This window comes from Diadema setosum, chromosome 12 (genome assembly GCF_964275005.1).
Source record: "Diadema setosum chromosome 12, eeDiaSeto1, whole genome shotgun sequence".
NCBI classification, from domain to species: domain Eukaryota; kingdom Metazoa; phylum Echinodermata; class Echinoidea; order Diadematoida; family Diadematidae; genus Diadema; species Diadema setosum.
Window position 1 is genome coordinate 474,144 of NC_092696.1, and position 26,716 is coordinate 500,859.

The following is a 26,716-nucleotide window of genomic DNA, read 5'->3' on the forward strand; positions in this document are numbered from 1 at the left end:
CAGTCATTTACCTGCGTTGTCACTGGTGGGCATGTTCGCAGTTAGAACGATTATACCTGTAAAAGATATATAGTAGGTTAGGACGTTTCACTCTTCAAGTTGAAGTAAAACGTTTTTGTTTTGTTTTTCATAGTACAGTTATCATTACGGATAGAGTATCGCTAAGCAATCACCTTAAACTGTAGGAGAGGCATTTCAAAAATTGTTACAGAACAATATTGCATTGCAGAAATGTAGGCGTATGAGAGGTTTCAAAGGTGAAAAGGCGATGTGGAAATCAAGGTTCTGAAAATCCTGCGTGATACACATTGCAAAACACGACTTGAAGTGGTAGGAATCTTGACCAACATAACGACGGAATAGCACAGTTATCGTTCGAGTATATGCACACGTATTATTCCGAGCTTAGTTCACGTTTGATCACTAGGGAGTTTTCGATTGGGTGAACGAGAAGGACGTGCCGCCGAGCGCAACCGTACGTCAAGGCGTCACGTCTGTACGTTGACCCGCTGCTAAAGCACATTTCGATTTCGGGCGCCGGCGTCACGTCTCGTGGCGTGTGCAGGAGGCAACCTGTGCCTTGCGTGCATGTATGCGGAATTTGTGACTCGTTTCTGTACTTGTAATATTCATTTTGACTTTGACTAGATGCGTATCCTGGGAAAAACATGATGCATGGTAAGACCATGGAGCTACCAAAAAAGTAGCTCCATGGTAAGACTACTGTACTAGGCAAATGCACTGCTGCACTAGCTAGGCCAAAAGCACCAAGATCTGTTTGCGTACAGCATTACGTGTAAATGCATGTGTGGGACTAAGGTAGGCAGTTGCAAAGTGCGAAACAGTGAAAACGGGCAAATAAAGTAGGTACCAGAGGCTGTAGTTTGTATGTCAGCGCTGCTGCTGTGACGTATCAAGATCATAAGCTATCATGTAATTAGAATATAAATATTCTCTCGAAAGAAAAAGGAAAACAGGTGAACTGAGCATGGATTTCCCGAGAGTCATCGTGCTCTTTCGCACGATACCCGAGAGGAGTGTGACGTCATAGCAAGGTGGGTTGAGCGCGGCGCAACCGATTTGGGTGGACGGTGATAACCGGGGTTAACGCGTTCGAAATTTGTGCGATGAGCCGAGGGTCGACACTCGCGCATGCGCAGTACGTAAATACTACGTCATAACAAGGTGACGCCTGGCTCAACATGCAAATCGAAAAGTCCCTAATGACAATTGTGAGCGACACAATCATTTAATTTAAGAGTGTTTTCATTAACCGCAAAAAGTAGAAGTGGCAGAGATTGTGTTGAATGTCCCTTATCGAAACGCATGCACTTTACAATAACTCAGCATAACATGTGTATTTCCAGTCATTCGTAAAGCTTGGCAAGGTTGGTTTTGCGACTGATGCGTTAAACTTTCTAAATGGCATGGTATCAGAATGAGTATAGCTTTGTGCAACTTTATTGGACATATTTCTACGCAGTCTTTGATGTGTCTATCTGTTAAAACAAAAAGAATTCATATAATTCGCCAGAGTTCTTTGCTTATCTGAAAACAAGAATGTAACCGAGCATTGTATTTCTCTGGTTTGTTTTCTGAATGCAACAATAGTTGCGAAGTCAGCCTGACGGGGCAAAAGGTTTCATTTACGTATAAAAAAAAAAATCAATAGAAGGAAACAAACGTAGCCTACCTTATGATTAGACTGGCATGACCACTTAAATAATAGTAACAGTAGAAACACGGAAGGCAAAAGTTGCATTGGGTTTTGTTTTTTTGCGTTTATTTGATTAATATTTCTCCCGAAGTCAGGTAGCAACAGATTTAACGTCCTTGCAATTAAATGAAATGATTTATGTATTACTGTGACACGGCGTGTAAAGATTTGACTTATATCAAAGTTATTTCATGTTAGCCAACAGAAGTAGAAATCCTGTTATAGTTGCAAACGTAATCTTGCATTTAGCCGCGGCAATAGCTGATGACAAAGATTCGATCGAAAGTATTACCTTGTACGAGATTTAGACACGCATTGCACTATATAGTATGCTCGTCGGTGGTTCATGTTTATTACGTTTGAAATGATGATTAAACCACGCATACTTTGATCTTCAGTCACCTTTTGCAAATATGCGTTTCTGCTTTTGTGCTTAAAAATACTGATAATGAAACTTGTGATAGAAAATCCAGTTTGTTATACTGCCATAAGAAGAATGCAAATACAAATTGACAGCATTCAGATTAGTAACAACACCCACTTCTTTTTTTTTTTTTTTTTTTTGCATTAGTAGTTCACAGTTTGTTTGTTTGTTTGTTTGTTTGTTTTTGGTGTTGTTGTTCTTTTGAAAGCAACTCCACACCGTCTCACATGAAATTATGTTATACACAATGAATTCGAACGTTAAAACCAGTGGTAACTTCATCGATTACTCAGTTTCATACGTTTAGCTATCATTAATTGTTCACTCCTATTATACAGATGGAATAACTGTATTTCAATTTCCTCGCTCGTTTGAATAAGATATATACGCGTCCATCGAATTTTATTTTAGTGAAGCTTTAGCACGTGCAAAGACATTCGTCAACACACACACACACACACACACACACACACAAAAACAGCATTGGTCAAACTTATAGTAGTTGCTGAAGATTTCCAAATCACAAATCGCGCTAAAGTACAACTTTGTTGCAGTTCACAAGACCTATAGTAATTCACAACTGACATCATTATAAGAGGAAAAATCTGAAAATAATAATTGCGGATGTATTTTTCTAAGTGAATTATCCATTGAACATTACTGAAAACGTAAAAAATGCATCCTGACAATTGGTATTAGTCTTTAACAAATGCAAACGGTCAGTGTCAAATAAACGTTCACCACGGTGCACCCTGCTAGCTCTGTAAAGCAAACATCATTCTGCTTGAAGTATTCGATATTGAAGATTTTGAAGAAATGAACAAATCGCTTGTCATTGTTCCCATACAGCAATGAACCATGAAACGCCTTTGCAACGAGTCAGATCATTAAAGTGAGCGCATTTTTACTGCATGCTGCTGAAAGAAAAGACAAGTATAGCTATGGTTCAGTTATCAACATGCAATGCACGCATAGTTATAAACACAGATTCCAGGTCTGACTTGACTAAATAGTGTTCACATCGATGGGTTGGCATCCAAAGATTTAATAATCACGCATTTGAAGACATGATATCTATATGATTAGGTGAGTTCGTTCTTCAGTTTTTTATAGTTTATAAGTAGAAGAGCCGGTGTGTAAACGTAAATACTTATAGCATAATGGTGTAATGGTAACGAGTGATTTAAGGTTAGGGGATACCCACAATCATGCCACGTTGCAGTGTCAGAACAAGTTAGGGTAGCGAGAGAATGATTTCAGACATCTTGTGAAAAGAATGTTTTCGTAGGATTAAAAAGAACTCGGTCATTCATCCGCGGGAGAGCTGCAAATAATGACGGTATCGAAGTGGCTGATATAGCTGGAGCAGAAAAACGTTCCAACGAAGCCTATGTGTCGATTGACCCCCGGTCTCCCGTACTTTCCACATGTTAACCAGTATTATCAAACATCTGTACTTTTGAAGGGGACGTCAAAACCGTATCAGGCAATGCACGCAAGCGGCATCATAAGCAGAGTTTCTTATACACTAATCATACCTTTCGACTGATAAATCGATCGTTGTCAGGAATATCTTCATGGCTACCTCTTCTTCTAATGAGTATATACGTCAAAATGTCTAACAAAAGATGTACTTTCATTTGACCCAAACAGCCCATAATGATTATCAATACATCTCTATGAAAAGGAGTGAACAATTAATGATAGCTAAACGTATGAAACTGAGTAATCGATGAAGTTACCACTGGTTTTAACGTTCGAATTCATTGTGTATAACATAATTTCATGTGAGACGGTGTGGAGTTGCTTTCAAAAGAACAACAACACCAAAAACAAACAAACAAACAAACAAACAAACTGTGAACTACTAATGCAAAAAAAAAAAAAAAAGAAGTGGGTGTTGTTACTAATCTGAATGCTGTCAATTTGTATTTGCATTCTTCTTATGGCAGTATAACAAACTGGATTTTCTATCACAAGTTTCATTATGAGTATTTTTAAGCACAAAAGCAGAAACGCATATTTGCAAAAGGTGACTGAAGATCAAAGTATGCGTGGTTTAATCATCATTTCAAACGTAATAAACATGAACCACCGACGAGCATACTATATAGTGCAATGCGTGTCTAAATCTCGTACAAGGTAATACTTTCGATCGAATCTTTGTCATCAGCTATTGCCGCGGCTAAATGCAAGATTACGTTTGCAACTACAACAGGATTTCTACTTCTGTTGGCTAACATGAAATAACTTTGATATAAGTCAAATCTTTACACGCCGTGTCACAGTAATACATAAATCATTTCATTTAATTGCAAGGACGTTAAATCTGTTGCTACCTGACTTCGGGAGAAATATTAATCAAATAAACGCAAAAAAAACAAAACCCAATGCAACTTTTGCCTTCCGTGTTTCTACTGTTACTATTATTTAACTGGTCATGCCAGTCTAATCATAAGGTAGGCTACGTTTGTTTCCTTCTATTGATTTTTTTTTATACGTAAATGAAACCTTTTGCCCCGTCAGGCTGACTTCGCAACTATTGTTGCATTCAGAAAACAAACCAGAGAAACACAATGCTCGGTTACATTCTTGTTTTCAGATAAGCAAAGAACTCTGGCGAATCATATGAATTCTTTTTGTTTTAACAGATAGACACATCAAAGACTGCGTAGAAATATGTCCAATAAAGTTGCACAAAGCTATACTCATTCTGATACCATGCCATTTAGAAAGTTTAACGCATCAGTCGCAAAACCAACCTTGCCAAGCTTTACGAATGACTGGAAATATGCTGAGTTATTGTAAAGTGCATGCGTTTCGATAAGGGACATTCAACACAATCTCTACGACTTCTACTTTTTGCGGTTAATGAAAACACTCTTAAATTAAATGATTGTGTCGCTCACAATTGTCATTGATCAAACGTGAACTAAGCTCGGAATAATACGTGTGCATATACTCGAACGATAACTGTGCTATTCCGTCGTTATGTTGGTCAAGATTCCTACCACTTCAAGTCGTGTTTTGCAATGTGTATCACGCAGGATTTTCAGAACCTTGATTTCCACATCGCCTTTTCACCTTTGAAACCTCTCATACGCCTACATTTCTGCAATGCAATATTGTTCTGTAACAATTTTTGAAATGCCTCTCCTACAGTTTAAGGTGATTGCTTAGCGATACTCTATCCGTAATGATAACTGTACTATGAAAAACAAAACAAAAACGTTTTACTTCAACTTGAAGAGTGAAACGTCCTAACCTACTATATATCTTTTACAGGTATAATCGTTCTAACTGCGAACATGCCCACCAGTGACAACGCAGGTAAATGACTGGAACTGTTGTTTCGAATTGCCGCATTCATGCCAGGGGAGTGTGATGCATTTGCCGGGCAAGTCAAGAACATCTTCATCGCTCGTGACGGTTGCTCTTCCTGCCAAAGACCTGAGATCATACACCCATGTCAACGATTTACATTTTTCCCCTTTATTGGAACATTATTTGATACTTAGTATGTCCATGTCAGAAAAAAAAAATAGTTTCCTATCCATTCTCTAACAGTATTTTGCAATGACGCGTCTGTTCTTCGCAGTGGACATGCCTGGCTGTAAACAAGCTGATGTGCTGAAAACTCACTACTATTTCCTTGAGGTTCCAGTCCGCCGTTTTGAAAATGATGATCCCACTGACCCAACGTTCCCCGAAAGAGGACGAAGCCCTTCATGATTGATTCCTACTCTGAGTCTTTAATGACAGCTTGAAAATGAACGCATCTCGGGGTTAAAATTCTGTTCATTCAAAGTCTTAAAGTGAATTGTGAGACAAAAAGGAAGGGTTAAAGTTCTCTGAAAAGATCTTTATTCTTACCAGAAGCTACAGTTGAAAATGTATGTTTGAATGTAATATGTTTTGGTGTTCTGACTATTCGTGTATTATAATTCGACACTTATGTTTCTTTCCAATGTAATATACAGTCACCACAGGACACACGATTTAGTAGGCGTCCTTGTCGTATAATCACAAACTCTGCATGCCACAAAACGACTCTCATGCATACTGTATATTGAATCTACCTCCCATTGAAAACAAGGCATACACAATCACGTAATATCCCATACATATAAACTTTTTCTTCGTGTATAACTTGTGCATAAAATCATGGCGCCATCGTAATCACTATATACATGGCTATACGTTACAACTCATTCGCCTCGTGAGTCAATGCAGTATTCAAATATTCCGCTCAAATAGTTTTATAAACAACCTCTGTGACGTGAACAACAGGGTTTTCGGTTGGCAATTCTCATTAGACCGATTCTTACAATATGTTTCTATCATACGCCCCTGTTCTTGTACCAATAGTTTCACCCGGCCCATTTAGGCATGTAACTTTACTATGTACACGTACCATACACGTTTTGTTTCATCCATCGCAGCATTCTGAAAAGTGCCTGTGGCCGGCAAGAAAAAAATGGACTTGTAAAGGCGTGTTAACAGCAAACTTATGGGCGAATATCATCCTTTTGAAATTATTCTATATCGACACCCAAGGAACTGGTGATGATGGTTGGTATGTGACAACGTTGATAGACCAGTGCGTAAGGTTGAGTCTATAATATCAAGCTATTATTGGTCGCTGAGACTTCATCGCGTTTTCTTCATCCAATGGGATATTGGATTTAGCATCAGCGAGAGTTGCTATTAATTCGGACCAAACGTTAGGTTTTGTAATATTAACTGTACGATTTGAATTACTTGTTCTGTTATACGTAGAAGTAACGATGTTGTCACACACACTATACACACATGCAGAGAAAAAACAACTATCCGCCCTCGAAGTGACTCTCGTTTCCCCGTCGAATCGTACTAGCCAGTGGTTAACCTAGCCAAAAATGGCTCAACGATCACTTTTTGCTCACTATTCTAAAGTCAGCGACACGCGTCTACCACGATATGATACCCTTTATTTCTTGGCGACCTCAAGACCTAAGTACGTGCATATTGCACAGCGTTTAGGAAAACAATGGCATCCTCTTCATATTGCAGAGCGCTTGACTCAACCTTGACATCGCTATGACATTGCACCACATATTGAAATGAATGACGTCATTTTTAAAAGTTGTGGCATGTGTCGGATGAAAATGGGGTGGGCTTGTGCTCTTCATCAACTAGTCATCCCGACACTTATCTGTATTTGCATATTGATACCATCATCTGCCCAAACTTCCCTCTTGGTAAACCAAAGATTCTTTGAAGAGCCACCAAGAAAGAACGAATAACGATGAACTATCGTGGCATGCTATTATTGCAGGGCAAGACAAATGGTAAGTTCTATGTTTAAATAATCCTGTAAGAAATTCCCCGGTAGTCATTGTATAAAGGTTGTAGGCTCGTGTTCACTATCAACTCGTCATTGGGATATACATGCGTCTATATCTATTTATTGATACCATCATCGGCAGCTTGTGGGCTCCCCTATCGATCATCTCACTTGTACATACGACGCTTACTTGTCCAGTAAATTGACTGATATAGCTAGAAAGTGGCCAATGCAGCCGACAACACAGTCACATCGATGAAATAATAAAGCCTTGCTCTCTCTGAGCTATTTCTCCGTGCCTCTTAATATTTGTGATTGCACCATCTGTACGCAACGCAACACCTGCAAAATGTCCCCAGGAAGTGAACAAACGGGTAATTTTCCCTATCAAACATTGCCATGACATCAGTTTCCCCATTGGCTCACGGTCAAAGCTCATAATAGCAGCGGCACGCGACCGGTGTAACGATTGACCTGTTGACCCACCTCCTCTCCCTCATTTCTCGGTTGCCATTTGACCTCAGCGGCACGCGACTTGGGGGCAGAGGTTTCCGTATTATGGAGCTTCCGTTGTAGCTTCATATCCTCATTGAAAAAAAAAAAAAAAATGTCCCCTCTCTCGTTCACTTATTGCTCGCTCTCTTCAATTCACTTTCCCATCAGGCAGTATGTAAGGGCGTTTCTGCGAGCCACGACACTATCCACGATCAAACTAAGTGATGGCATTATGTTGCGCCATGTGTGGATGATGTCCTTTTATTCTACGTTATGTCTTGGAATCGTTCAGATTATGCAGATTATGTCAAAGGTCATGTCTTGTTTCTGGTCATGCACACATTTTCAGCTAGCTAGCGCGCACTCGACCTCCCAAATCCACACGTACATTAGGGTACTAGTAATTCGTGTTTGTGAACATACACACGACACTACATAGTATGTCGTTTCGTGTTCAATGTGGCGTTTACAGTGTGACAGCATTGTTTTCCATCGTGCTGTGCATTGTATTGTTTCATTAGCAAGCCGTGTATACAAAGCTGATATAGGTTTACAATGTACTTGATCGCTTTGATGCTTCCTCCTTCTTCGTCTTCCTCTAATGTCTAGCTCTTAACTCTTCCAGTAAAGTCCGATAGTGATACAGTCCGCCTCTTGCTTGATTTTTTCGTATTTTTTGCTTTTCTCGTCAAGTGCTGGGTTTACAATGTGCAGGAGAAATCCGTTGACGTTTTGTATTGTTGAAATTTGAGGGAATTTTGCAAATGGCTGGAGCGTGGACCAAAGACGAAGAGAGATTGTTACTTCAATTACGTAGTGAGCGAGGCAGCAGTGAACGAAGAACTGAGCGGGACGTCGGCTGACGCTGGCACCGCGTACGAGTCCCTCCTCCGATAACTTGCTGAACATGGAATCGAAAAAAACCAAATCGCAGATGCACAACAAACTCAAGTACATAAGATCACCCACGTTGCGAGCAGAAAACCCGTCTAGGGGAAAGTTTCACCGAGAGCAGCGTGAAATGACGGCACTGAAACTTTCACCGAGAGGTTCCCCGGTGAATTCACCGGGGAACCTCTCGGTGGTTCACCGAGACGGGCAGCGGGAAAGGGGTAATACTCTTCTTCCCGGACCTAGTGGACTACCTTCGCGACGAGGACCGTCGGAAACTCAACGCCTAACTCTCTCGGGCTTTGGTAAGCCAAAGGCTCTTTTGAGAGCCACTAGACATAAACACAAACAGACAAACAAACCGAATAATGGGTCGATACGCTCTCATGGTATGTATGAAATTATATAAAATTCCAGCAGGGAATACACCGACAGAAATTTCCCGGTAGTCGTTGTAGAACTGTCGTAAGCGTTCGTGCTCATGATCACACTCACACATCTATCTAGGGCCTATATTTATTGATACCATCGCCATCTTACGCACACCATCATCGTACTCGCTATTCTGTTATAGGTTAGATCCTACTACACGCGTCCGCAGCAGCGATTGACCGACGATTGGACCTCAATGGTATTGACCGTTATACTCCCTTTTGATAATCGCTTATACTTACATAAAAAACAATAAAAATATATTTCTAAGCGCTTCGCGATACTCGCCATTGCGCCACCAGTACGCAACGCGACTTCAATCTTCCCAGAAGTAAACAAACCGGTATTTTCCACCATGACCTCAGTTACTCCCGATGACTCACGGTCTAAGTTCAGACGGTGCAACGATTGACCTCTTGACTCTTGACATAGACGACACGCGACCGTCCCAGTTCCGTAGCAGGCACAGCTGACCTCGTTACCAATCCTCTCTCCTTCTCTCTCTCCCTCTCCCCTCGCACCGAGACCGAAGCAGACCCAGCCAACCTCGTTAAAAAAAAGTTTTGGTACCTCAAAAGCTTCCCTGAATTTCCTTGTCTTGGTTTGTGTTTCAGGTTAAAGTACGTTGTCTGTGAGAATTACTCGCCCCAAAGTGCTCTCATGTCTTGTAATCATGCAATAATGGTTTTGTACCAGAGCCGACGCTGTCCAGCGTCGATAAATATTGTACGAAACCACTGACTGCGACCAGCAGCGTGCAGCCCATTGTACGCATAGCTAACTGCGACCAGCAGCCCCATACGCACAGCGTAATGGGGCTTCGCATTGTAGCATTCAGGATCATGACAGAATTACTAAGTAGTATCGCGGGTAAATGTCAACTTAAAATCCAAAAATTTCTTTGATTTGAAGACTTACCAATTAAGTTGAAGTATTGAAAACAGGCTTCGAACAACGTTTGGTTCTGCCAATAGTCCCTTTCTGTTCGAATTGATGACTGAATGTGACTCGGTCGAGAGGACCTTGGGAGAGCTACATACACTGGATACCATGGCCAGCGCATGCGCACACACACATCTTATCCGTTCATGGATTTGAAATTTGTGTGCATGCGATGTGTTCGCATGCACTGGCTGTAGTATTCAGTGTACTGTATGTAGCTCTCCTAAGGTCCTGTCGACCGAGTCACATTCAGTCATCAATTCGAACAGAAAGGGACTATAGGCAGAACCAAACGTTGCCCGAAGCCTGTTTTCAATACTTCAAGTTAATTGGTAAGTCTTCAAATTGAAGAATTTATGGGATTTTAAGTTGACATTTACCCTGCGATACTAAATCTGTCATGATCCTCAATGCTACAATGCGAAGCCCGATTACGCTATGCGTATGGGACTGCTCTGCCCCCCCCCCCCCCCCACGGAAAAAAGCAATAACTGACATTTTTATGAATGTTTACTTTTTTGCAAAAATGGATAGTTTACCCAATGCTCTCCAATGTTAATAGGTCAGTTTTGCAAAAACAAAAATGAAAGTGACCAAAAATGCAATTTTTCACTTTTGCAAAAAGCAGTAACTGCATCCAGTTGATTCAACTTTGCAAGTTTCCCCACGGAAGAAAGCAGTAACTAACAAAGCCCACGGAAGAAAGCAGTAACTAACAATTTAGTCTCATCATTCAGACTCTGTATAGTCCTTCCTGTATATTTTTTTCCGTAATACCATTTATTTTTTTCTACTAATTTTTTTTTTAAACAATGTAAACAGCAGTTTCTTCCATAATTTAGGGGAGTAGATATAAAAAGATTGTTTCACCAGTAACTTGACTCTGCCCGCAGGGAATCATATGACAAGTTGTAGAAAAAGCTTCTTTCTGGAGACTAGCAAACCTGGCAGACTCGGCGCGCTCAGAGTGCAGAATACGCGTGCAGCTAGCTGCATGCGCATAAATTCTGCAGCATACCGTAACTAGCTAAACATTGCATCACATCACACTCAGTCATCACTTGCACAGTATTGCAGATCTGGTACAGTCTGAGTGATCATGCCAGTGCTAACCATGCTGTCACACAGTTTCTGCGGTCCAGGCATGCCTGTAAATCTATCATGAATTGCAGAGGAAAAGTCATGGTAGCCATGGCTTTGGCCAGAACCAGAAAATCTAGGTGAGCTGAAAATATGAAGAGAGATGAGCACTAGTATCAATACACTAACGTTAGTCTAACGTTAGATGTAGGCCTTAAAGTTAGGTCTACCAGATCTAACGTTACAGAGTAGATCTAGAGTCTAATCTATTGTTAACTGCTTAGTGTTAGACAAAATGTCAGTAGGCCTAATCTAACGTAATAGATCTAGGTCTAGCACTAACATTGGGCATAGATCTGTAGTCTAGCTTAAGTGTAACGTCAGAGTTCGACTAGGATCTAAGACGAAGAGACTTGAGTTTAACGGTTATTGTCTAGTCAAGGTCATGTGTTAGGGGCCAGGCCGGGCACTTCAAAGTTCAACTTCAATTACCTTATTTTTACACAGAATGCCATTCAATCGACAAGACCTAGTCTAGGTCTAGCGTTAGGTCCTAGATCTTATAGATCTAGACTAACCAGAAAGTAGAAGAACTTTATATCTGGTGGTGGTAACAATTCTCCTCCTATGGTCTCCTATGGTCATGTGGCATGTGCAGTTACTGCTTTTTTCCATGGGGAGAACAGCAGACTCCTGGCCGTCTGCAGTTACTGCTTTTTTCCGTGGGGAAACTACCCAGAATCAAGGGTGAGCCACCGCAGTAACTGCATTTTCCTAAATAACATTTAAAAAATAACGCAAACATATTTTTTTCCTAGGTATTGTTAGACAACTAGGTATGGTGCATAATCATACCACAAAATTATTTTTGAATGTTCCTGTGTTTTTAAAGAATCTGCAAAAAACACAAAATCGCATTTATCTCAGCTCAGCAGCTATGCAGTTACTGCTTTCTTCCGTGGGGGGGGGGGGGGGGGGCAGTGCTGGTCGCTATGCGTAAGGGGCTGCTGATCGCAGTTAATTGCATGATTACTAAGACATGAGAGCACTTTGGGGCGAGTAAGTCTCACAGTGTTAGTTATATGAAAGGTACTTTAACCTGAGACACAAACTAAGACAAGGAAATTCAAGGACACTTTTGAGGTACCAAAACTTTTTATTATCTTTAATGGCTTTTGACCTCTTTCTCTCTCACTCTCACTCACATCGCTCACTCTCTTCAATGCACCGGCTATAAGGATGCTGCTATATCCTCATCATATCATCAAACGGCGCTGCTGAGAGCTACCCTATCACCCCGAATTGTTGGTCCTCATGTTGTCACTATGTATGCCCACGCCCGTCACGCTATGTTGCGCCATGTGGTGATGCAGCGTCATTCCAGCCACGTTGCACTTATCGATTATCTCATCCCCCAAAACACCCACGTAATTGATCATTATGATCTCATACTATGTCACGACATGTTGCGACATGTGCGGATATCTATCATTAATATTTTCTTGCGCCATGCGTTGCAATCGATGAGTTCATGATATAAACGCGGCCATGATGTCACCCTGTATGGTGCAATCGATGAGGTCATCTGTTACACAAGAAATGATGTCATCATTTACCTAATATAGCCCCTGTTACGTAATACAACTGATGGTGCAATCAATTGCGCAATTTTTCTCGACTTACTACCACCCCAATCTACTTGCGTAACGTAGGGTTAATGGGAAAACAGAAGATAGCCGATAGGTGGGGTAGGGATGTTTATGTTGTAGTGGGGCAGCCCAACGTAGATATACCGGTGTATCAAGTAAGATCAGAAACGGGGGGAAAGAGGATGCAAATGCTCCATAGAAATTTATTAATGCTTTGTAATTTTATTCCTAAGGTGACCCGGGCCGTCGGCCCCAAGCGAAAACAAAATGTCAGCTCCCCTCCCCCAAGTGAAATTGAAGTAGTAGATGATGAACCCCAGGATGTAGGGCTGGGTGAGGCCGTCGCTTGGCGTGTAGAGCCGAATGTAACCGGTGAAATTAATCGAACAATTGATAATGAGTCGCAGGATAATGTTAGGGAATTGGACCCATCCATGGATAATGCAACAACAGAGGCTAGGGAAGGAGATAGTAATGATAGGGAAGAATGTATTGAATTTGAAGAGGTATTAGATACCAAACCGTGTAACGAAGAAGTTGAGGAACAAGTCGAAGCCCCAGGGGACGTACCTGCCCCTCGGGACGAGCCAGAAGCCGCCTCGTTAGAGGAAGATCCTCCTTTGAGGAGATCACAAAGGTGCTCCCGCGCTCCCGAGAGGTTAGTCTGGTTTCCAGACCCTTTGCCAACTGGACTCCGCGGCGACGAAGTCGCCGCCCCGCGACGAAGTCACCGCCTTTGCCGAAGGCAAATCAACTTAAACTATACTACTTTTCGACGTTGAGGGCGTCAATATCATGGATAGCGAAATAGTATGGGCAGAGGGTCTGGAAGCCAGACTACCGAGAGGTTGGCGTATTCCCAAGTACAGAGAGGTATTGTACAGCCATTTGTGGAGACCTTAAGTAGGTCCACTATTGTTCATGTTTTGTGTATAGTTTTGTTAGTGAAGTGTATTTTTGCTTTCTTGTCTGTAACAGAAAGTATTGTTGTATTAATTTTAGTGTTGCTTTGTAATGATAATGTGAGAAGAGTTGCAAAGCACTATATTGTGGAGTGTTTACGTTTCATTATGCTCCAATTGGAGGAAGATGCGGAGTCTCCACAGAGGGGACGCCCTAGAGAATAAGCAGATTTGTGATTTCCATAAATCAATACAGTAATTCCAAGATAGGCGAATGGCCAAAATTCAGCCTGCTGGCTCTGCTGCTTTATGTTTTGTGTTTTATAATGTAATGTTTGGATAGTGTTGTGTTTTGTGCTACGGAGTGGTCGGTTGATGTGCTATCTCTTTTAAATCGACTTGGTCATTAAGCTGACGGAGTTGGAATTAGCATATATTTTTTTTTGTACCTTTGCAAGGACTAAGGAGATTTGTACTGACAAGTCAATGTGACAATTCTGAATAGGAAATTGGCCAATTTTAGCCTACCAGTTTTGCTGCCCTTACGTTCGCATAGGGAATATTGTTAATTTGTTCATGGATATGTGCCTTAGGGGCGGTCACTGATGTTCCACATCACATAATCGATTGGTCATCGAGTTGACGGTGTAGTGAAGGAGGATAGTATTCTTTTTGTAATGAAGCAACGATTAATGAGATGTGCTTCGGCAAATCAATGTGATGTTATTATGTAGGAAGGATGGTCAGAATTTAGCCCACCAAGTCATCATTTTCAGTCGACGTTATTTGATATTGTGAGTGATATTACGAATGATATGTGCTTATTTGATTGTATTCACGAGCATCAACCAGTGCATGTAAATAGTCGTAGCGGTAAGAGATTCGGAAAACGCTTTGGTTTATCATGTGGTTGCCTCTTTGTGGGAGGCTTCGTAGTCAGAACGTTGTGCCTCCGTTTGTATAGTGTATAATGTCATGAGTATTCAGCTTAGCAGTTATGGTGTTGTTTGAAATTTACGTGGTAATGTGATTAGGGTTTGATGTTATGCATATATATTGTAACTATTTTCGCGGACAGTGGCTGGCGATATGACAGTGTTGGTTCACTACAAGCATTCCTGGTTAAAGGGTAGGGAAAACAAACCGGGCTGAATGAATAAAGGGAATAAAAGGGAAGGAATAAGGTTCAGACAGCGGGCTTAGGGCATGGTAGGACAGTGTAGGGAATCAGACAAAGGGAATAAAGAGGAAGGACATTTAATAGACATCAGGTGATTTTCTAAAGGACAAAGAAATAGATAGGACTGACAGGATGTTAGGAGTATAAAATGAAGAGTTTGTTTGCAAAAACCGATAAGTCCATATTTGCCAAATGGAGATATTTGCGATTAAAGGTCAAGAAAAATAAAGAGAATAATAAGAAAATTTTTGCTTCTTTTGACCATAACTTCAATAATGTACCTTTATAATATGTAGTGACCAATATATCATTTAAAAGGTATTATTTTGTACTTTATGACAGAGACCGTACTTCAAAATCTTCAAAAATGGACTTATCGGTTTTTGCGAACAAACTCTTGATATGTTTGACAAGGAGTTGAGGTGTTTAACGAGAATATTGTGGTAGTGTGAGTTAAATCGGGAATCCTGCTGGAGGAGTAAGTTAAAGGGCTCGTAGCGAAGCTGGGTTTTGTTTTATAAATATTAGGAGGAAGGGACAGTGTCAGGTTGGGTTCGAGACGCAGGTAGGTTACGCAGGTGAGAGGAGAGGGTCAAGTTGGGGACAGGTAAGCGGATTGGTCGAAAGAGGGTTGTCAATAATTCAGGTGGGGGAAATTAATTAAAATGATTGGATAATGGAATTGTAGGAGGGATTTAAGGGTTAGTTTAAAAGGGCATGCATTGTAGGGAGAAGACAGATTTTTCAGGAGAATTTCTTGCACACTCCGAGAGATTTCTGCACACAATTTGGAGAGAACTTCTGCGAGCATTCTTCGCAAGAACTTTTGCCGGTTCGGGAGAGAACTTTGTCAGATAGTTTAAATTTTAGCGAAGATGAAGTCCGCAGAGTAGCAGAATTGAAGATGTAGCCCGTTGGCATAAATTTCTTTTTGAACGTTGGTGGGGAAAGACCGGGTTTGGCAGCACACAGGTGGACTGAATTGCATTATAGTGGTGTGTCGTCCTGAACAATGATTGATTTCTGCCAGACCATTTGTTAATAAATATAGTGCCGTGGGCCGAACTTTAAAGGGAAGATAAACCCCAAGAGCAATGTGGATTGAGTGAAAGCAGCAACATTAGTAGAACACATCAGTGAAAGTTTGAAGAAAATCGGACAATCGATGCAAAAGTTATGAATTTTTAAAGTTTTGGTGTTGGAACCGCTGGACGAGGAGACTACTAGAGGTTATGACGTATGAGTGGACAACAATACCAAGAAAATATAAAGAAAATTCTACAAAAATCCATTTTTCATGAAAATTACAAATTCCATCAACTTGATATTGACATATGTTAGGGGTAGCAATTATTCCCCCTGCTTTCTGAAAGAGGTTGGTCCATTGCTCTTTCATAATTCTAAAAAAGTTAATTTTTGTTGAATTTCCTTTATATTTTCTTTGTATTGTTGTCCACTCATACGTCATATCCTCTGGTAGTCTCCTCATCCAGCGGTTTCAACACCAAAACTTTAAAAATTCATAACTTTTGCATCGATTGCCCGATTTTCCTCAAACTTTCACTGATGTGTTCTACTAATGTTGCTGCTTTCACTTAATCCACATTGCTTTTTGGGTTTACCTTCCCTTTAACTTCTGACGTGGGATTATCCCATTTGAAAACAAACCAAAAAAAAAATATATATATATCATTGCATTAATATCGGCATATTGCATGACATGCAAACCCACAACTTCCTTGTGAGAACTGAGGAGAGCTTAACAGTATTCTATCTTTTATGATTTGTGTATTAATAATTTTATCAAACGCTTGCTCGCTCCGCTTCGGAAATATTGTAATATCGACTTTAACCATGGTTCATAGACAATGTTGGAAACGTCAAATACCATAATACTCATACCAGTATGCCTGATATGACACTCGCCAATCAGCACCGTAGAATTAACCTATATATATACATCACACACACACAATACAAATGTATTTTCTGTACTGAATGCGGCACCGAGCCGTTTCGTGTTTGGCACCCTCAACCTAAAGTAGGGAATAATACCAGAATCAAGATTCTGCGGGTATTTTTTGTTCTACTTGTTAAAATCATGGCGAGGTCGGGCTGTATGCTAACCAGTTAATGTGATGCTATGACAAATGATTTTCATTGACAAGGGAAACTTTCGTTGCTTTTTCTCCATTCATTTAAATTGTTGTGTTCCTTATCTCCCTCCCCCCCCCCATGCCGTAAAATTTATAGAGGTGACATTTTCTCCTCTAAGGTTGTCTCGTACTTATTCATGACATGATGAGAATAAAAGATATTATAATAATATTATAGTATTACTTACAACTAATCGTCAGGAAGGTGGAATTGTCAAAATTCTCGTGATTCTTCAGCTCAACCTGACAATAGTAACGACCCTCATCTGCCACCTCCAAGTCGCTGATGACGAGGCTGAAGTTCTTGTCGATGTCGAACCGTTCCTCCAAGCTCTGAAATTCCCCATCAGCGAATCCAGCCTTGATCGCCCTCTGCTGCTGACCTGAGATTATCTCCTTTGCCCACTGCACGACAAGAGGCTCCTCCTGGATAACACACCTCAATCGGATGTCGTCTCCTCTCCATCCTTGAACGTTGGGGGCAGTGCTTACCACTGACGCTACACAACGGAAATTTGAGCAAAGTCAACCCGTGTCAGTTTATGCCTGCATGAAGCTACATACACACATAATGCACATCCCAGTGTGCTCTCGTCGCATGCATCCTTATACAAAATATACCTGTCTTCATGACCCATTTTCGCCACCAAAGAGATCGCAGTATGATTTATGTTAATGATGCGCCATTCTTTTCAGCATAACGTGGAAAAATCATTTCACTCAATCTGCGTTTTACGCTTTCGATAAAGTTTTTTAGTTCTTCCGCTGAAGTATAAAATTATCCGCAGATGAAAGATTTCTTTTTCACATACGTGTTTGTAATGTAAAGCCGTGATTAAGCTATTTTAACAAACAATGCCATTTTTAGTAATGTGAGAGAAGAGACAATAACAGGCAATTCTAATACCATCAAAACAACCAATATGCTGACCTTTAAACTTTCGATAAACTGTGTTTCTCCCTCCTTATCTCGAATCGACGATTATTCAGAAAACATTTACAATATGATCTTATGCTCTTTCCATAATGTGAATTAAGCCAATGATGTCCTGAATGGGAATTAAGAATGTCGACCAGAAATGTTCCGACTTGAGCAAAATGGTAATGGGAGGTGAATTCAAACTGAAATCATCAACGTCGTTATTCTCCTTTGAAGAACAACAACGAGTGCTGCCATGGAAGTTCATTGATATGATCCTCTTCAGTCCCTTCGTACAGGTCTATATTCACAGATCAAAATACAAATGTAGATCTGATTCCTCAGGGATTTGCGATATTTAAAATGTATTGAGCATGTAGATGTACATAAGTTTGTCGTCCCACTCGTAAAGATGATCCCTTGTAAAGCATTCAAGGAACACCTTTATTGGCCAAGTTGATTTTGTGCGCACAAACATAGGAAAGAGTTTAAATACGATACTCTGGTATACATGGGCCTACGTTCAGGGGTGCACGTCACGAGGTCGACATCCACGAGTCATACAGTTCACGAGCGCGAAATCACATACACAATCATGCGGCTAGTGTGTGTATGTGTGTGTGTGTGTGTGTGTGTGTGTGTGTGTTTGTGTGCATGCAGTGTGTGCAGTGTGTGTCCTTTCTTCAGTAAAAGCACTGAGGTATCATATCATTTACATTTATTTTGGAAGTGCATCAAAGTGAAGGAATTGTGGCAAATTATCATTCCCAGTGTGAATTGAATTTAGAAATTAGAAGAACGGGAAAATATGAATTGGGATGTTGTTCATACAGGACCTCTACCTCCGGAAACTCGGTAAAATGAAAGGATGGAATACAATATGATTAGATATACTTTATATTTAGCAAGCTCAGTAGGGGACGTAGCAAAGTTTAATGATGTTGTGAAGTATTTTAGGATGTATAAAGAAGAAGAAAACAATATATATAGCGATTAAAAGAGGAACAGTTGGAATACATTTGTTTAAGTTGGAATATGATGCATGCCGAGGATGAGATGTGATTTTCTTTTTCTGTCTTGATTTTGCAGATTGTCGGTTTTTTTTCTCTCTTTATTGCTTCTATTATTACCACATCACTTCCACATTATGATTAGGATGTGTTGTGGTGTGTGTGTTGTGTGTGTGTGTGTGAATGTGTTTCCCGCAAATGGCCTCGATTTTTTTTTCTTTTGATGAAATGAAATATGCCCCGTTCGTTTTAAGAAAACTATCTATCATGTCCCCGTTTTGCGGGGATATATATATGTCTGTTAAAAATAAATATCAAAAAGCTTATTTCGTTTCTTTGGTGAAAACAGTTACAATGTAAGTTTGAAATTATTTTGCACAATGTCTATATCACTGCATTTTTTCTTTATATACTATTGTAGTGTAAGATTGACATTATTTTGTACAATGTTGTGTATAATGCAGTTTGACTTTGCATGATGTTTTGTTTTTGTTCCTGTAAAAATAAATTTTGCGATATGAAATTGAAGGAAATTCGAATAAAGAAGCAAAAAAGTGTATGCAGTGTGTGTGTTTGTGTGTGTGTGTGTTTGTGCGAGCAGGTGTCATCTCCCCGCTAGAGGTGCGAGTGTAACTGATTGTATGTGTTTTTTTCCCCTATCCATCTACCCCAAAAAGCATTTTTGTTTTGCTTCCATTAGGTTCCCCTCACATAACCTTACCCATCTAATAATATGAATGTAACTCATTTTAGGGTGTTTCACAATTATTTGGTGTCATGTAATATTATAATGGTCTTCATTTTATAGTGAATTTATCAATTACATGTAACTTTTCAAATACAAAATGAAATCAAAAGATAAACAAAGATCCTGCAGCTGTGCGGTCTACAAGCTACATAGGCAAATAAGGCCCACTGGCTAAGTACAAACCAAAATAAAGGTCATAAGCTTGACACTACAAAAGAAGAAGAAGCAGAAGCAGAAGAAGAAGAAGAAGAAATACACGAGGTTAAAATGATATCATGCGGCATAATTTACGTAGTGTCGAGATCATGCACCTTTTTTTTCAATCTAAAAAAAAAATCGAGCTCATAAGCCTAGTGTCAAGCTTACAGGCTTTATTTTCTGAGTTTCAAGCTCATATATCGGTCTGTTTTACTGACGGGATGCTCGTCATTCCAAAATACAGAAATTCCCTTTACCTAAACGTTAATTAATTCGAACATTGTCGAAAGTGAAATAGGCTAATTAGTCAATCCAAACATTTTACACCGTTGTTCGTTTTCTTAAGGTTCCAAAGGTTCTGAAACCAAATACGTTATTGTACATTTTAGCTAATCAAGAAATGAAGGAATGTTTGTTATCAAAAAGTTTCAAAAGTGACATCAGGTTGGCTATTTTTGATAACCTAAAAAGAATAAGCGTACTACCAGGAACTGTTGGCGTTACGAACCCTATTTTGTTTTCGGATAAAGGATCTATCAACCTCCGGATAACCAGTCCTTTTTTTTCTTTTTTCTTTTTTCATTTTCGGGTTAAAGCACGTTCGAAACAGCAAGCCTTGTTTCAATTTCGGATATACAAACCTTTGGAATAATGAACCTTGTTTTTGTTTCAGTTAAAGGAACCTTCGGAGTAGCGACCCTTATTTCATTTTCGGGTCAACGAACCTTCGGGAAATAATGTTTACCGTTTTGATGTGCAGACTCTATGGCTCGTGGGTTGCAAGGTTCGTTACAGTGTAAACTTTAAGACTTATGGACATTTTTTTCAAAGTATAGCTCGCGGGCTTTATAAATATGACTTGTGGATGTCTAGCTCTTGTGATGAACTCTTCCTTTTCTCCTTGAAGTTTACGTTGGAGTGGTGACTATAAACAGATATTCATACGTCGTGATTAGGCGTTTTCACATCAGTCCGATAAAAATCCAAGCTCGAGATATTTTTCGCAGAAAATAGTCAGCAAAATAGCGCGCTATTTCGAAACATCGGGCTGATGTGAAAACGCCTATTGATTACTTTTCACAGTCACGACAGACCATACACCGTGGTTACATACCAGGCATTGTCTGATTTTGTTACGTCTCTTGTTGGCTGTATCAGTTTCTATACACACTTTTTATTGGTAGGCCCAATACCACGCTCAAATGAGCGCAGGGCGTTAGAAATAAAGGTATACACGTACCTTTTCCACTGTGGCCACGGAGCACAGTAGCAGCCAATGTTAATAGGAGAACGAGGTCGTATCTTCTATCCATCACAGGTAGTCAGAGACTGAGATATTCCATCAAGAATAAGTTGAATAAAGCTGCTTTGATCCTAAAATCCGAAGAGACTGTCAAGTAATCACAATGACCATTACTTTACGAAAAAAACAACGATATTTGAACACATCCTACGCTTCAGATAAGACCAAATTCTGCAATGAAATGAGTGCGTGGAAGTACACCTGACGCTTCTACACAGGGCGCATGGCGTTTCCTTGCTGATATTATATTGTATGTTAAAGTCTGTACTTTTCGGCGATTATCTAGCATACAGCAATTATGGTTGACACAGTTCATAGGAGACATACAATCCAAGTTCAACGAGGTACATTTGTATAGATTTACCCGTGCATGACAATGACTTTATTCAATGCATGCACATTCTTTTTCCCACCCCCAAAGGCAGACGTAACGTACATACATGGGTGCTAGACCCGTACACACAGTCTTCAATTTAGCGCACGGCATTCAGAGCCATTTCAGTTATCAAAGCTGGTTATGATGAATAGAGGGATGCCGGTTCAAACACTAACAGTGGAATTGTCATGAATATTCGCCTATGTTGGCCTACTCGCACTGTGTACGGCTTCACATACCTAGTGATATAAAAATAACTCGTCTACATGCAAATCATTAATTCGCGCTGTACGACACGCAATGTGTCACCATCCTCACCAGTCCCACTAATTAACTGATACATTTTATGGGAATAATGATATCACATGATTTTTAATTTTGCTCCCCAATTCAAATGGCTTTTAATTGTCAGTTGAGATAACTGCTACAGCGCGAGGCAACGCGTTTTCTGCGTGTTCTCGTATGAAGACCTGCAAAATGGGAGGAACAGCCATGATAACTTTCAATTTATTTATTTATTTATTTATTCACAACATCTTTTAACAGGGACATTCCGTTCAGTTCTGCTGACAGCCAGCAGACCTGCTTTTCAAGGAAACCCTGTATACAATGATACAAATGCATACGTAAACTTTCAGGTAAAAACAAACAGTAGGTGACCTACACAAAAACAAACAAACAAACGAATTATATACAGTATTTACAAGTACATTCACAAATGGTACAGAGGGGTACCAGTGTATTACAATAACATGTGGTTACATATATCAACTCAACTCAATGTATAATCAAATGAGCAAAAGACAAACAAACATTATTTTCTACCATGCTTCACAACCTAAGATCATATAGTATGTAGCAATGGTCGGCAGTGTTTCTTGAAAAGAGGCAATGAACTCAGCGTCTGGACGGGAAGGGGTAACTTATTAAAGAGCATTGGACCATAATAAGAAAAGCTACGTTTTTTGTACTCAGTGTTAACCTGAGGAACAAACAGTGGACTGTTGGTAGCATACCGTGTTACATAATAAACGGGTCGCTGTGTGATCAGGCGATTCAAGTAAGGCGGTGCAAACCTGTTCAAAATTTTAAAGACCATGAGACAATGCTGGTATTTTATCCTGTCTGCAATATTTTGCCAATGTAGTGTTGGAATATACAGTGATACAGATTCATGTTGCTTTATATTAAAAATTATACGAATATATTTATTTTGCATTATTTGTAATTTCTTAATATGTGATTTGGAACATGAACCCCAGCTGGTGGAACAATAATCTATGTGGGGTAAAACTAATGAGTAATACAAATTGATAATCGTATTACCTAATAGAAAACATTTCACTCTTCGTACACTTCCAATTGCACAATTTTTATGCAAATATCATCAACATGTTTCGACCAGTTTAAAGTAGGTTCCAGAATAACTCCTAAATACTTAAATTCATTTACCTGTTCAATATACTGACCATCGTACATTACAGAAATTTTACAATTTTGCAATTTCTTTCTTGAACCAAACACCATTACTTTGGTCTTCTTTGCATTTAACATCATCTTGTTTACTTTCATCCACTGAGAAATTTTATCAAGCTGTAGTTGCATTTCCTCTTGTAATAACTGGATATTCTTATTTCTACAAAATATCACTGTTATCATCTGCATAAAGAGACAGTTTAACATTCAATGATACATCTATATTACACAGGTCATTTATATAAATACAAAACAACAATGGACCCAGTGTTGAACCCTGGGGTACTCCAGATTTGACCGTTAGGCATTCACTGAGAACACCATTTATAGAAACACACTGTTGTCTATTGTTTAGATAATTTGTGAACCACTGTAGTTCTTTGGAAAATACGCCATATTTTTCAAGTTTATGAATAAAAAAAAAATCATGTGGGACCAGGTCAAAGGCTTTTCGTAAATCCAAAAATAGACTTCCAGTGCAGTAACCAGTACATCGATTTTCTAATAGGTATTCGTTGATGTCACATAATGTTGTTGAAGTTGAATGGAATTTTCTGAAACCAAATTGGAATTGATTTAAGAGTGAGTGATCTATGAAATATGTATACAATTGATTATGGATAGCTTTTTCGAATATCTTGGCTACAACAGGCAATAGCGATATTGGTCTGTAATTATTCAAATCAGTTTTACATTTACTTTTATAAATAGGAACAATTTTAGCAGTTTTGAAATCAGCTGGTATTATCGCTGTGGCGAGAGATTTGTTAAAAAGAACAGACAGTGGTTCACAAATGTGATCAGCTGCTAATTTCAGTAGTCTTGGATGCATACCTAGAATTCCCATGGATTTACTAGAATCTATATTTTTCAATTCCTTTCTAACATATTCAGAATCTATTTCAGAAAATTCAAAACATGTATGCGTTACATCATCAATATATGAACAGTGAGTCATTTCATCAGTACGAATATCTACATCATCATTCATATTACACACTTCATTGAAAATTTCATTGAATGTATCTGCCAAATCTTTTTCATTTTTCAGTAACTCACCATCAATGAGATTGCTAAACTGATTTCCTTTTTTATTGTTAGGCAATAATTCCTTCAGCACTTTCCAAGTTTTCCTCATATCATTATTACATACATTTAAAACGTTATTATAATGCTTTTTCTTCAATTTCTTATTCAAATTATTAGCTTGATTTCTATAATGTTTAAATAAATTCCAGTGTTTCTCTCGGAATCATCAGTCTCATAATACTGAGTGGTTTTCCGCTTTGCAGTTGAAAGCTTATCAAACTGTTTTTTGTGGAAATCACGTTCCTTTGCCAATTGTAGATATTCTTTTGTAATCCAGGGTGCACCTTTAACTTTCCTTCTGACTTTCACAAAAGGAGCATGGTTATCACATGTCGTCGGTGTTACCACGAACCGACGCTATTTCGTTTTTGAGCGAAAATGCAATTCTGAGAAAATCGCGTTTAAAGATCTCACAAGTTTTAGACAACGTTTTCAATGACTTTTCCTGTCTTGTGTGTGAAAATTTTGACAGGGTGATGAGAGTGGAAGTTGTTCTTCCTATCCATAGCGTAATTTTAGTGTGAATTCAAAAGAATTACGATATTTCTGTCTTCAAACTCACTGCGTCGGTTCGTAAATCCATCGTTTCTTGCGCGCACCATAGGTTATGTACTTAAGCGCGGGTCTCACGAACCGACGTAAGTTGTATTACGCCGGTTCGTGAGACCCGCGCTGTAGGGCCTGCACAATAGGTAACGTGCAATACGCGTGTATTTACGAACCGTCGCTATTTCATTTTCGTATGTGTTTACATACAAATACTATTAGGGCTATACCTGCTTATCAACAATAACCTTATTAATTGAAATTAATTGTCATGTAATGATTATTGTGATGATTATAATACATTAGGTGATAATTAAGATGATAATATAAGCCAGTTTCTCTTAATTGTTCTAAAAAGCGTGTTGTCCTTGTTTTCATCTTCATTTAGCATTGTTATTAGAGCTGTCGTTGATCGCTCCAAAGATTTCTTTGCCCTCCCCCCTCCTTTTTTGTGTGGATATATTATTCAACACTTTTGCATGTGGACATTTATCATTTGGTAATTAATATGTACTCGGTATACTGTGTTTCATATTTTTTTTTACTTTTTACTGTTTTATTTTTTTACTTTTTTAACTTACTTTCTTTATTTTTCACATAATTTTTAATTCAAATTCAGTTCACTTCTTTCATAATAATTATGAATGTTTGTTCTAAGATGAAGGATACCGCTAAATATAGGGAAAAAGATGTGCCAGTCAGTAATGATTACTTGCATTTACTCATCTTTCATACTCATGCACTCTGTTATTTCTTTCTCTGAAATAATCTATTAATTTCTTTATTTCTTATTATTCCACATTATTTGTGACTTTTACTTTGTCACAATTTTTATCGGTGTCATTATTGTCATTTGGCTTGCATGCGAATTCACTCATAATTCCTCATTTTCCATCTTTCTCTTTCCTGCTCAACAGATTCTTTGATAGCTGCACTTGATCATATAAAAACATAAAACTCATCCTGCATGCACTCTTCGAAACTGATAAACTCCTAAAAATACATAAATATCAAAATTATCAGAATTTCAAGCTTCATTTTAAATATATAACAATGGTCATGTTTTATTATGCTTTTTGCAGCAATATATTGAAGAGGTACATTATGTAATCGAAGAAACATAGGTTCTCAATAAAGTATCAAATTTGAATTATTCAGAGATGAGTAATGACAATGGGAAGGATAACAATTGTGGAAGAGCTCCATAAATCAATAAATATCTAATGGCAAATGGAGATGGAATCAATATTAAAGAATATGCGTAATTCAAGTTCATTATGACATCAGTTCTTGTGTGTTCACAAAAAGAGAAACACAGTTCGAACATGCGCACCAAATCTTACAATTTACATTTACATCTATAGATTGCGGACGGAACATATACAAAAGAAAGAATAACATTCTCAAATTAATATATCAAGCATAATTATGTATATGAACATAAAAAGATGTTGCTGCATATGCATGAAGCTTGTGAGTGCTGCAACACACATTATGCTCAGATGGAAACTTGATGTATATCATACAAAAGAGAAGAGGTACTGCATGTACATGTAGTTACACTATTCACAGGACAGTAGAGAAAAAGCAAGAGAGAGAGAAGGAAATGGGTGTCTAAAATAGGTCGATGTAAGGAGTGCCAAGCCGATTAAGTCTCTAATAGTTATACATATATGAAAAGGAAACAAATTAATCACAACATAAATGATCGTGCTCATATTAACCAATAATTAGCATCTAAAAATGTGTGTAGAAAGCCCATAATATCAGCCTTTCGCCCCGTAGGCTTGTTACATATGAGAAAAGAGAAATTTTGGCCGACCCCCCCCCCCTCCGAATCCTTAATCCACCAGTACT

At 39.0% G+C, this 26,716-nt stretch overlaps 1 protein-coding gene across 1 annotated transcript in view; it reads right to left on the reverse strand.

Annotated features, from left to right (window-relative positions):
* Positions 1-21,382, reverse strand: part of LOC140235600 (uncharacterized) — a 203,731-nt gene extending 182,349 nt beyond the window's left edge. The window contains exons 1-2 of the mRNA XM_072315606.1: positions 21,310-21,382; positions 17,383-17,694 (exon numbers count right to left, since the gene is read on the reverse strand). Coding sequence (XP_072171707.1) covers positions 17,383-17,694; positions 21,310-21,382 — 385 coding nt within the window. The remainder of the gene's footprint in view (positions 1-17,382; positions 17,695-21,309) is intronic.
* Positions 21,383-26,716: the final 5,334 nt, after the last annotated feature.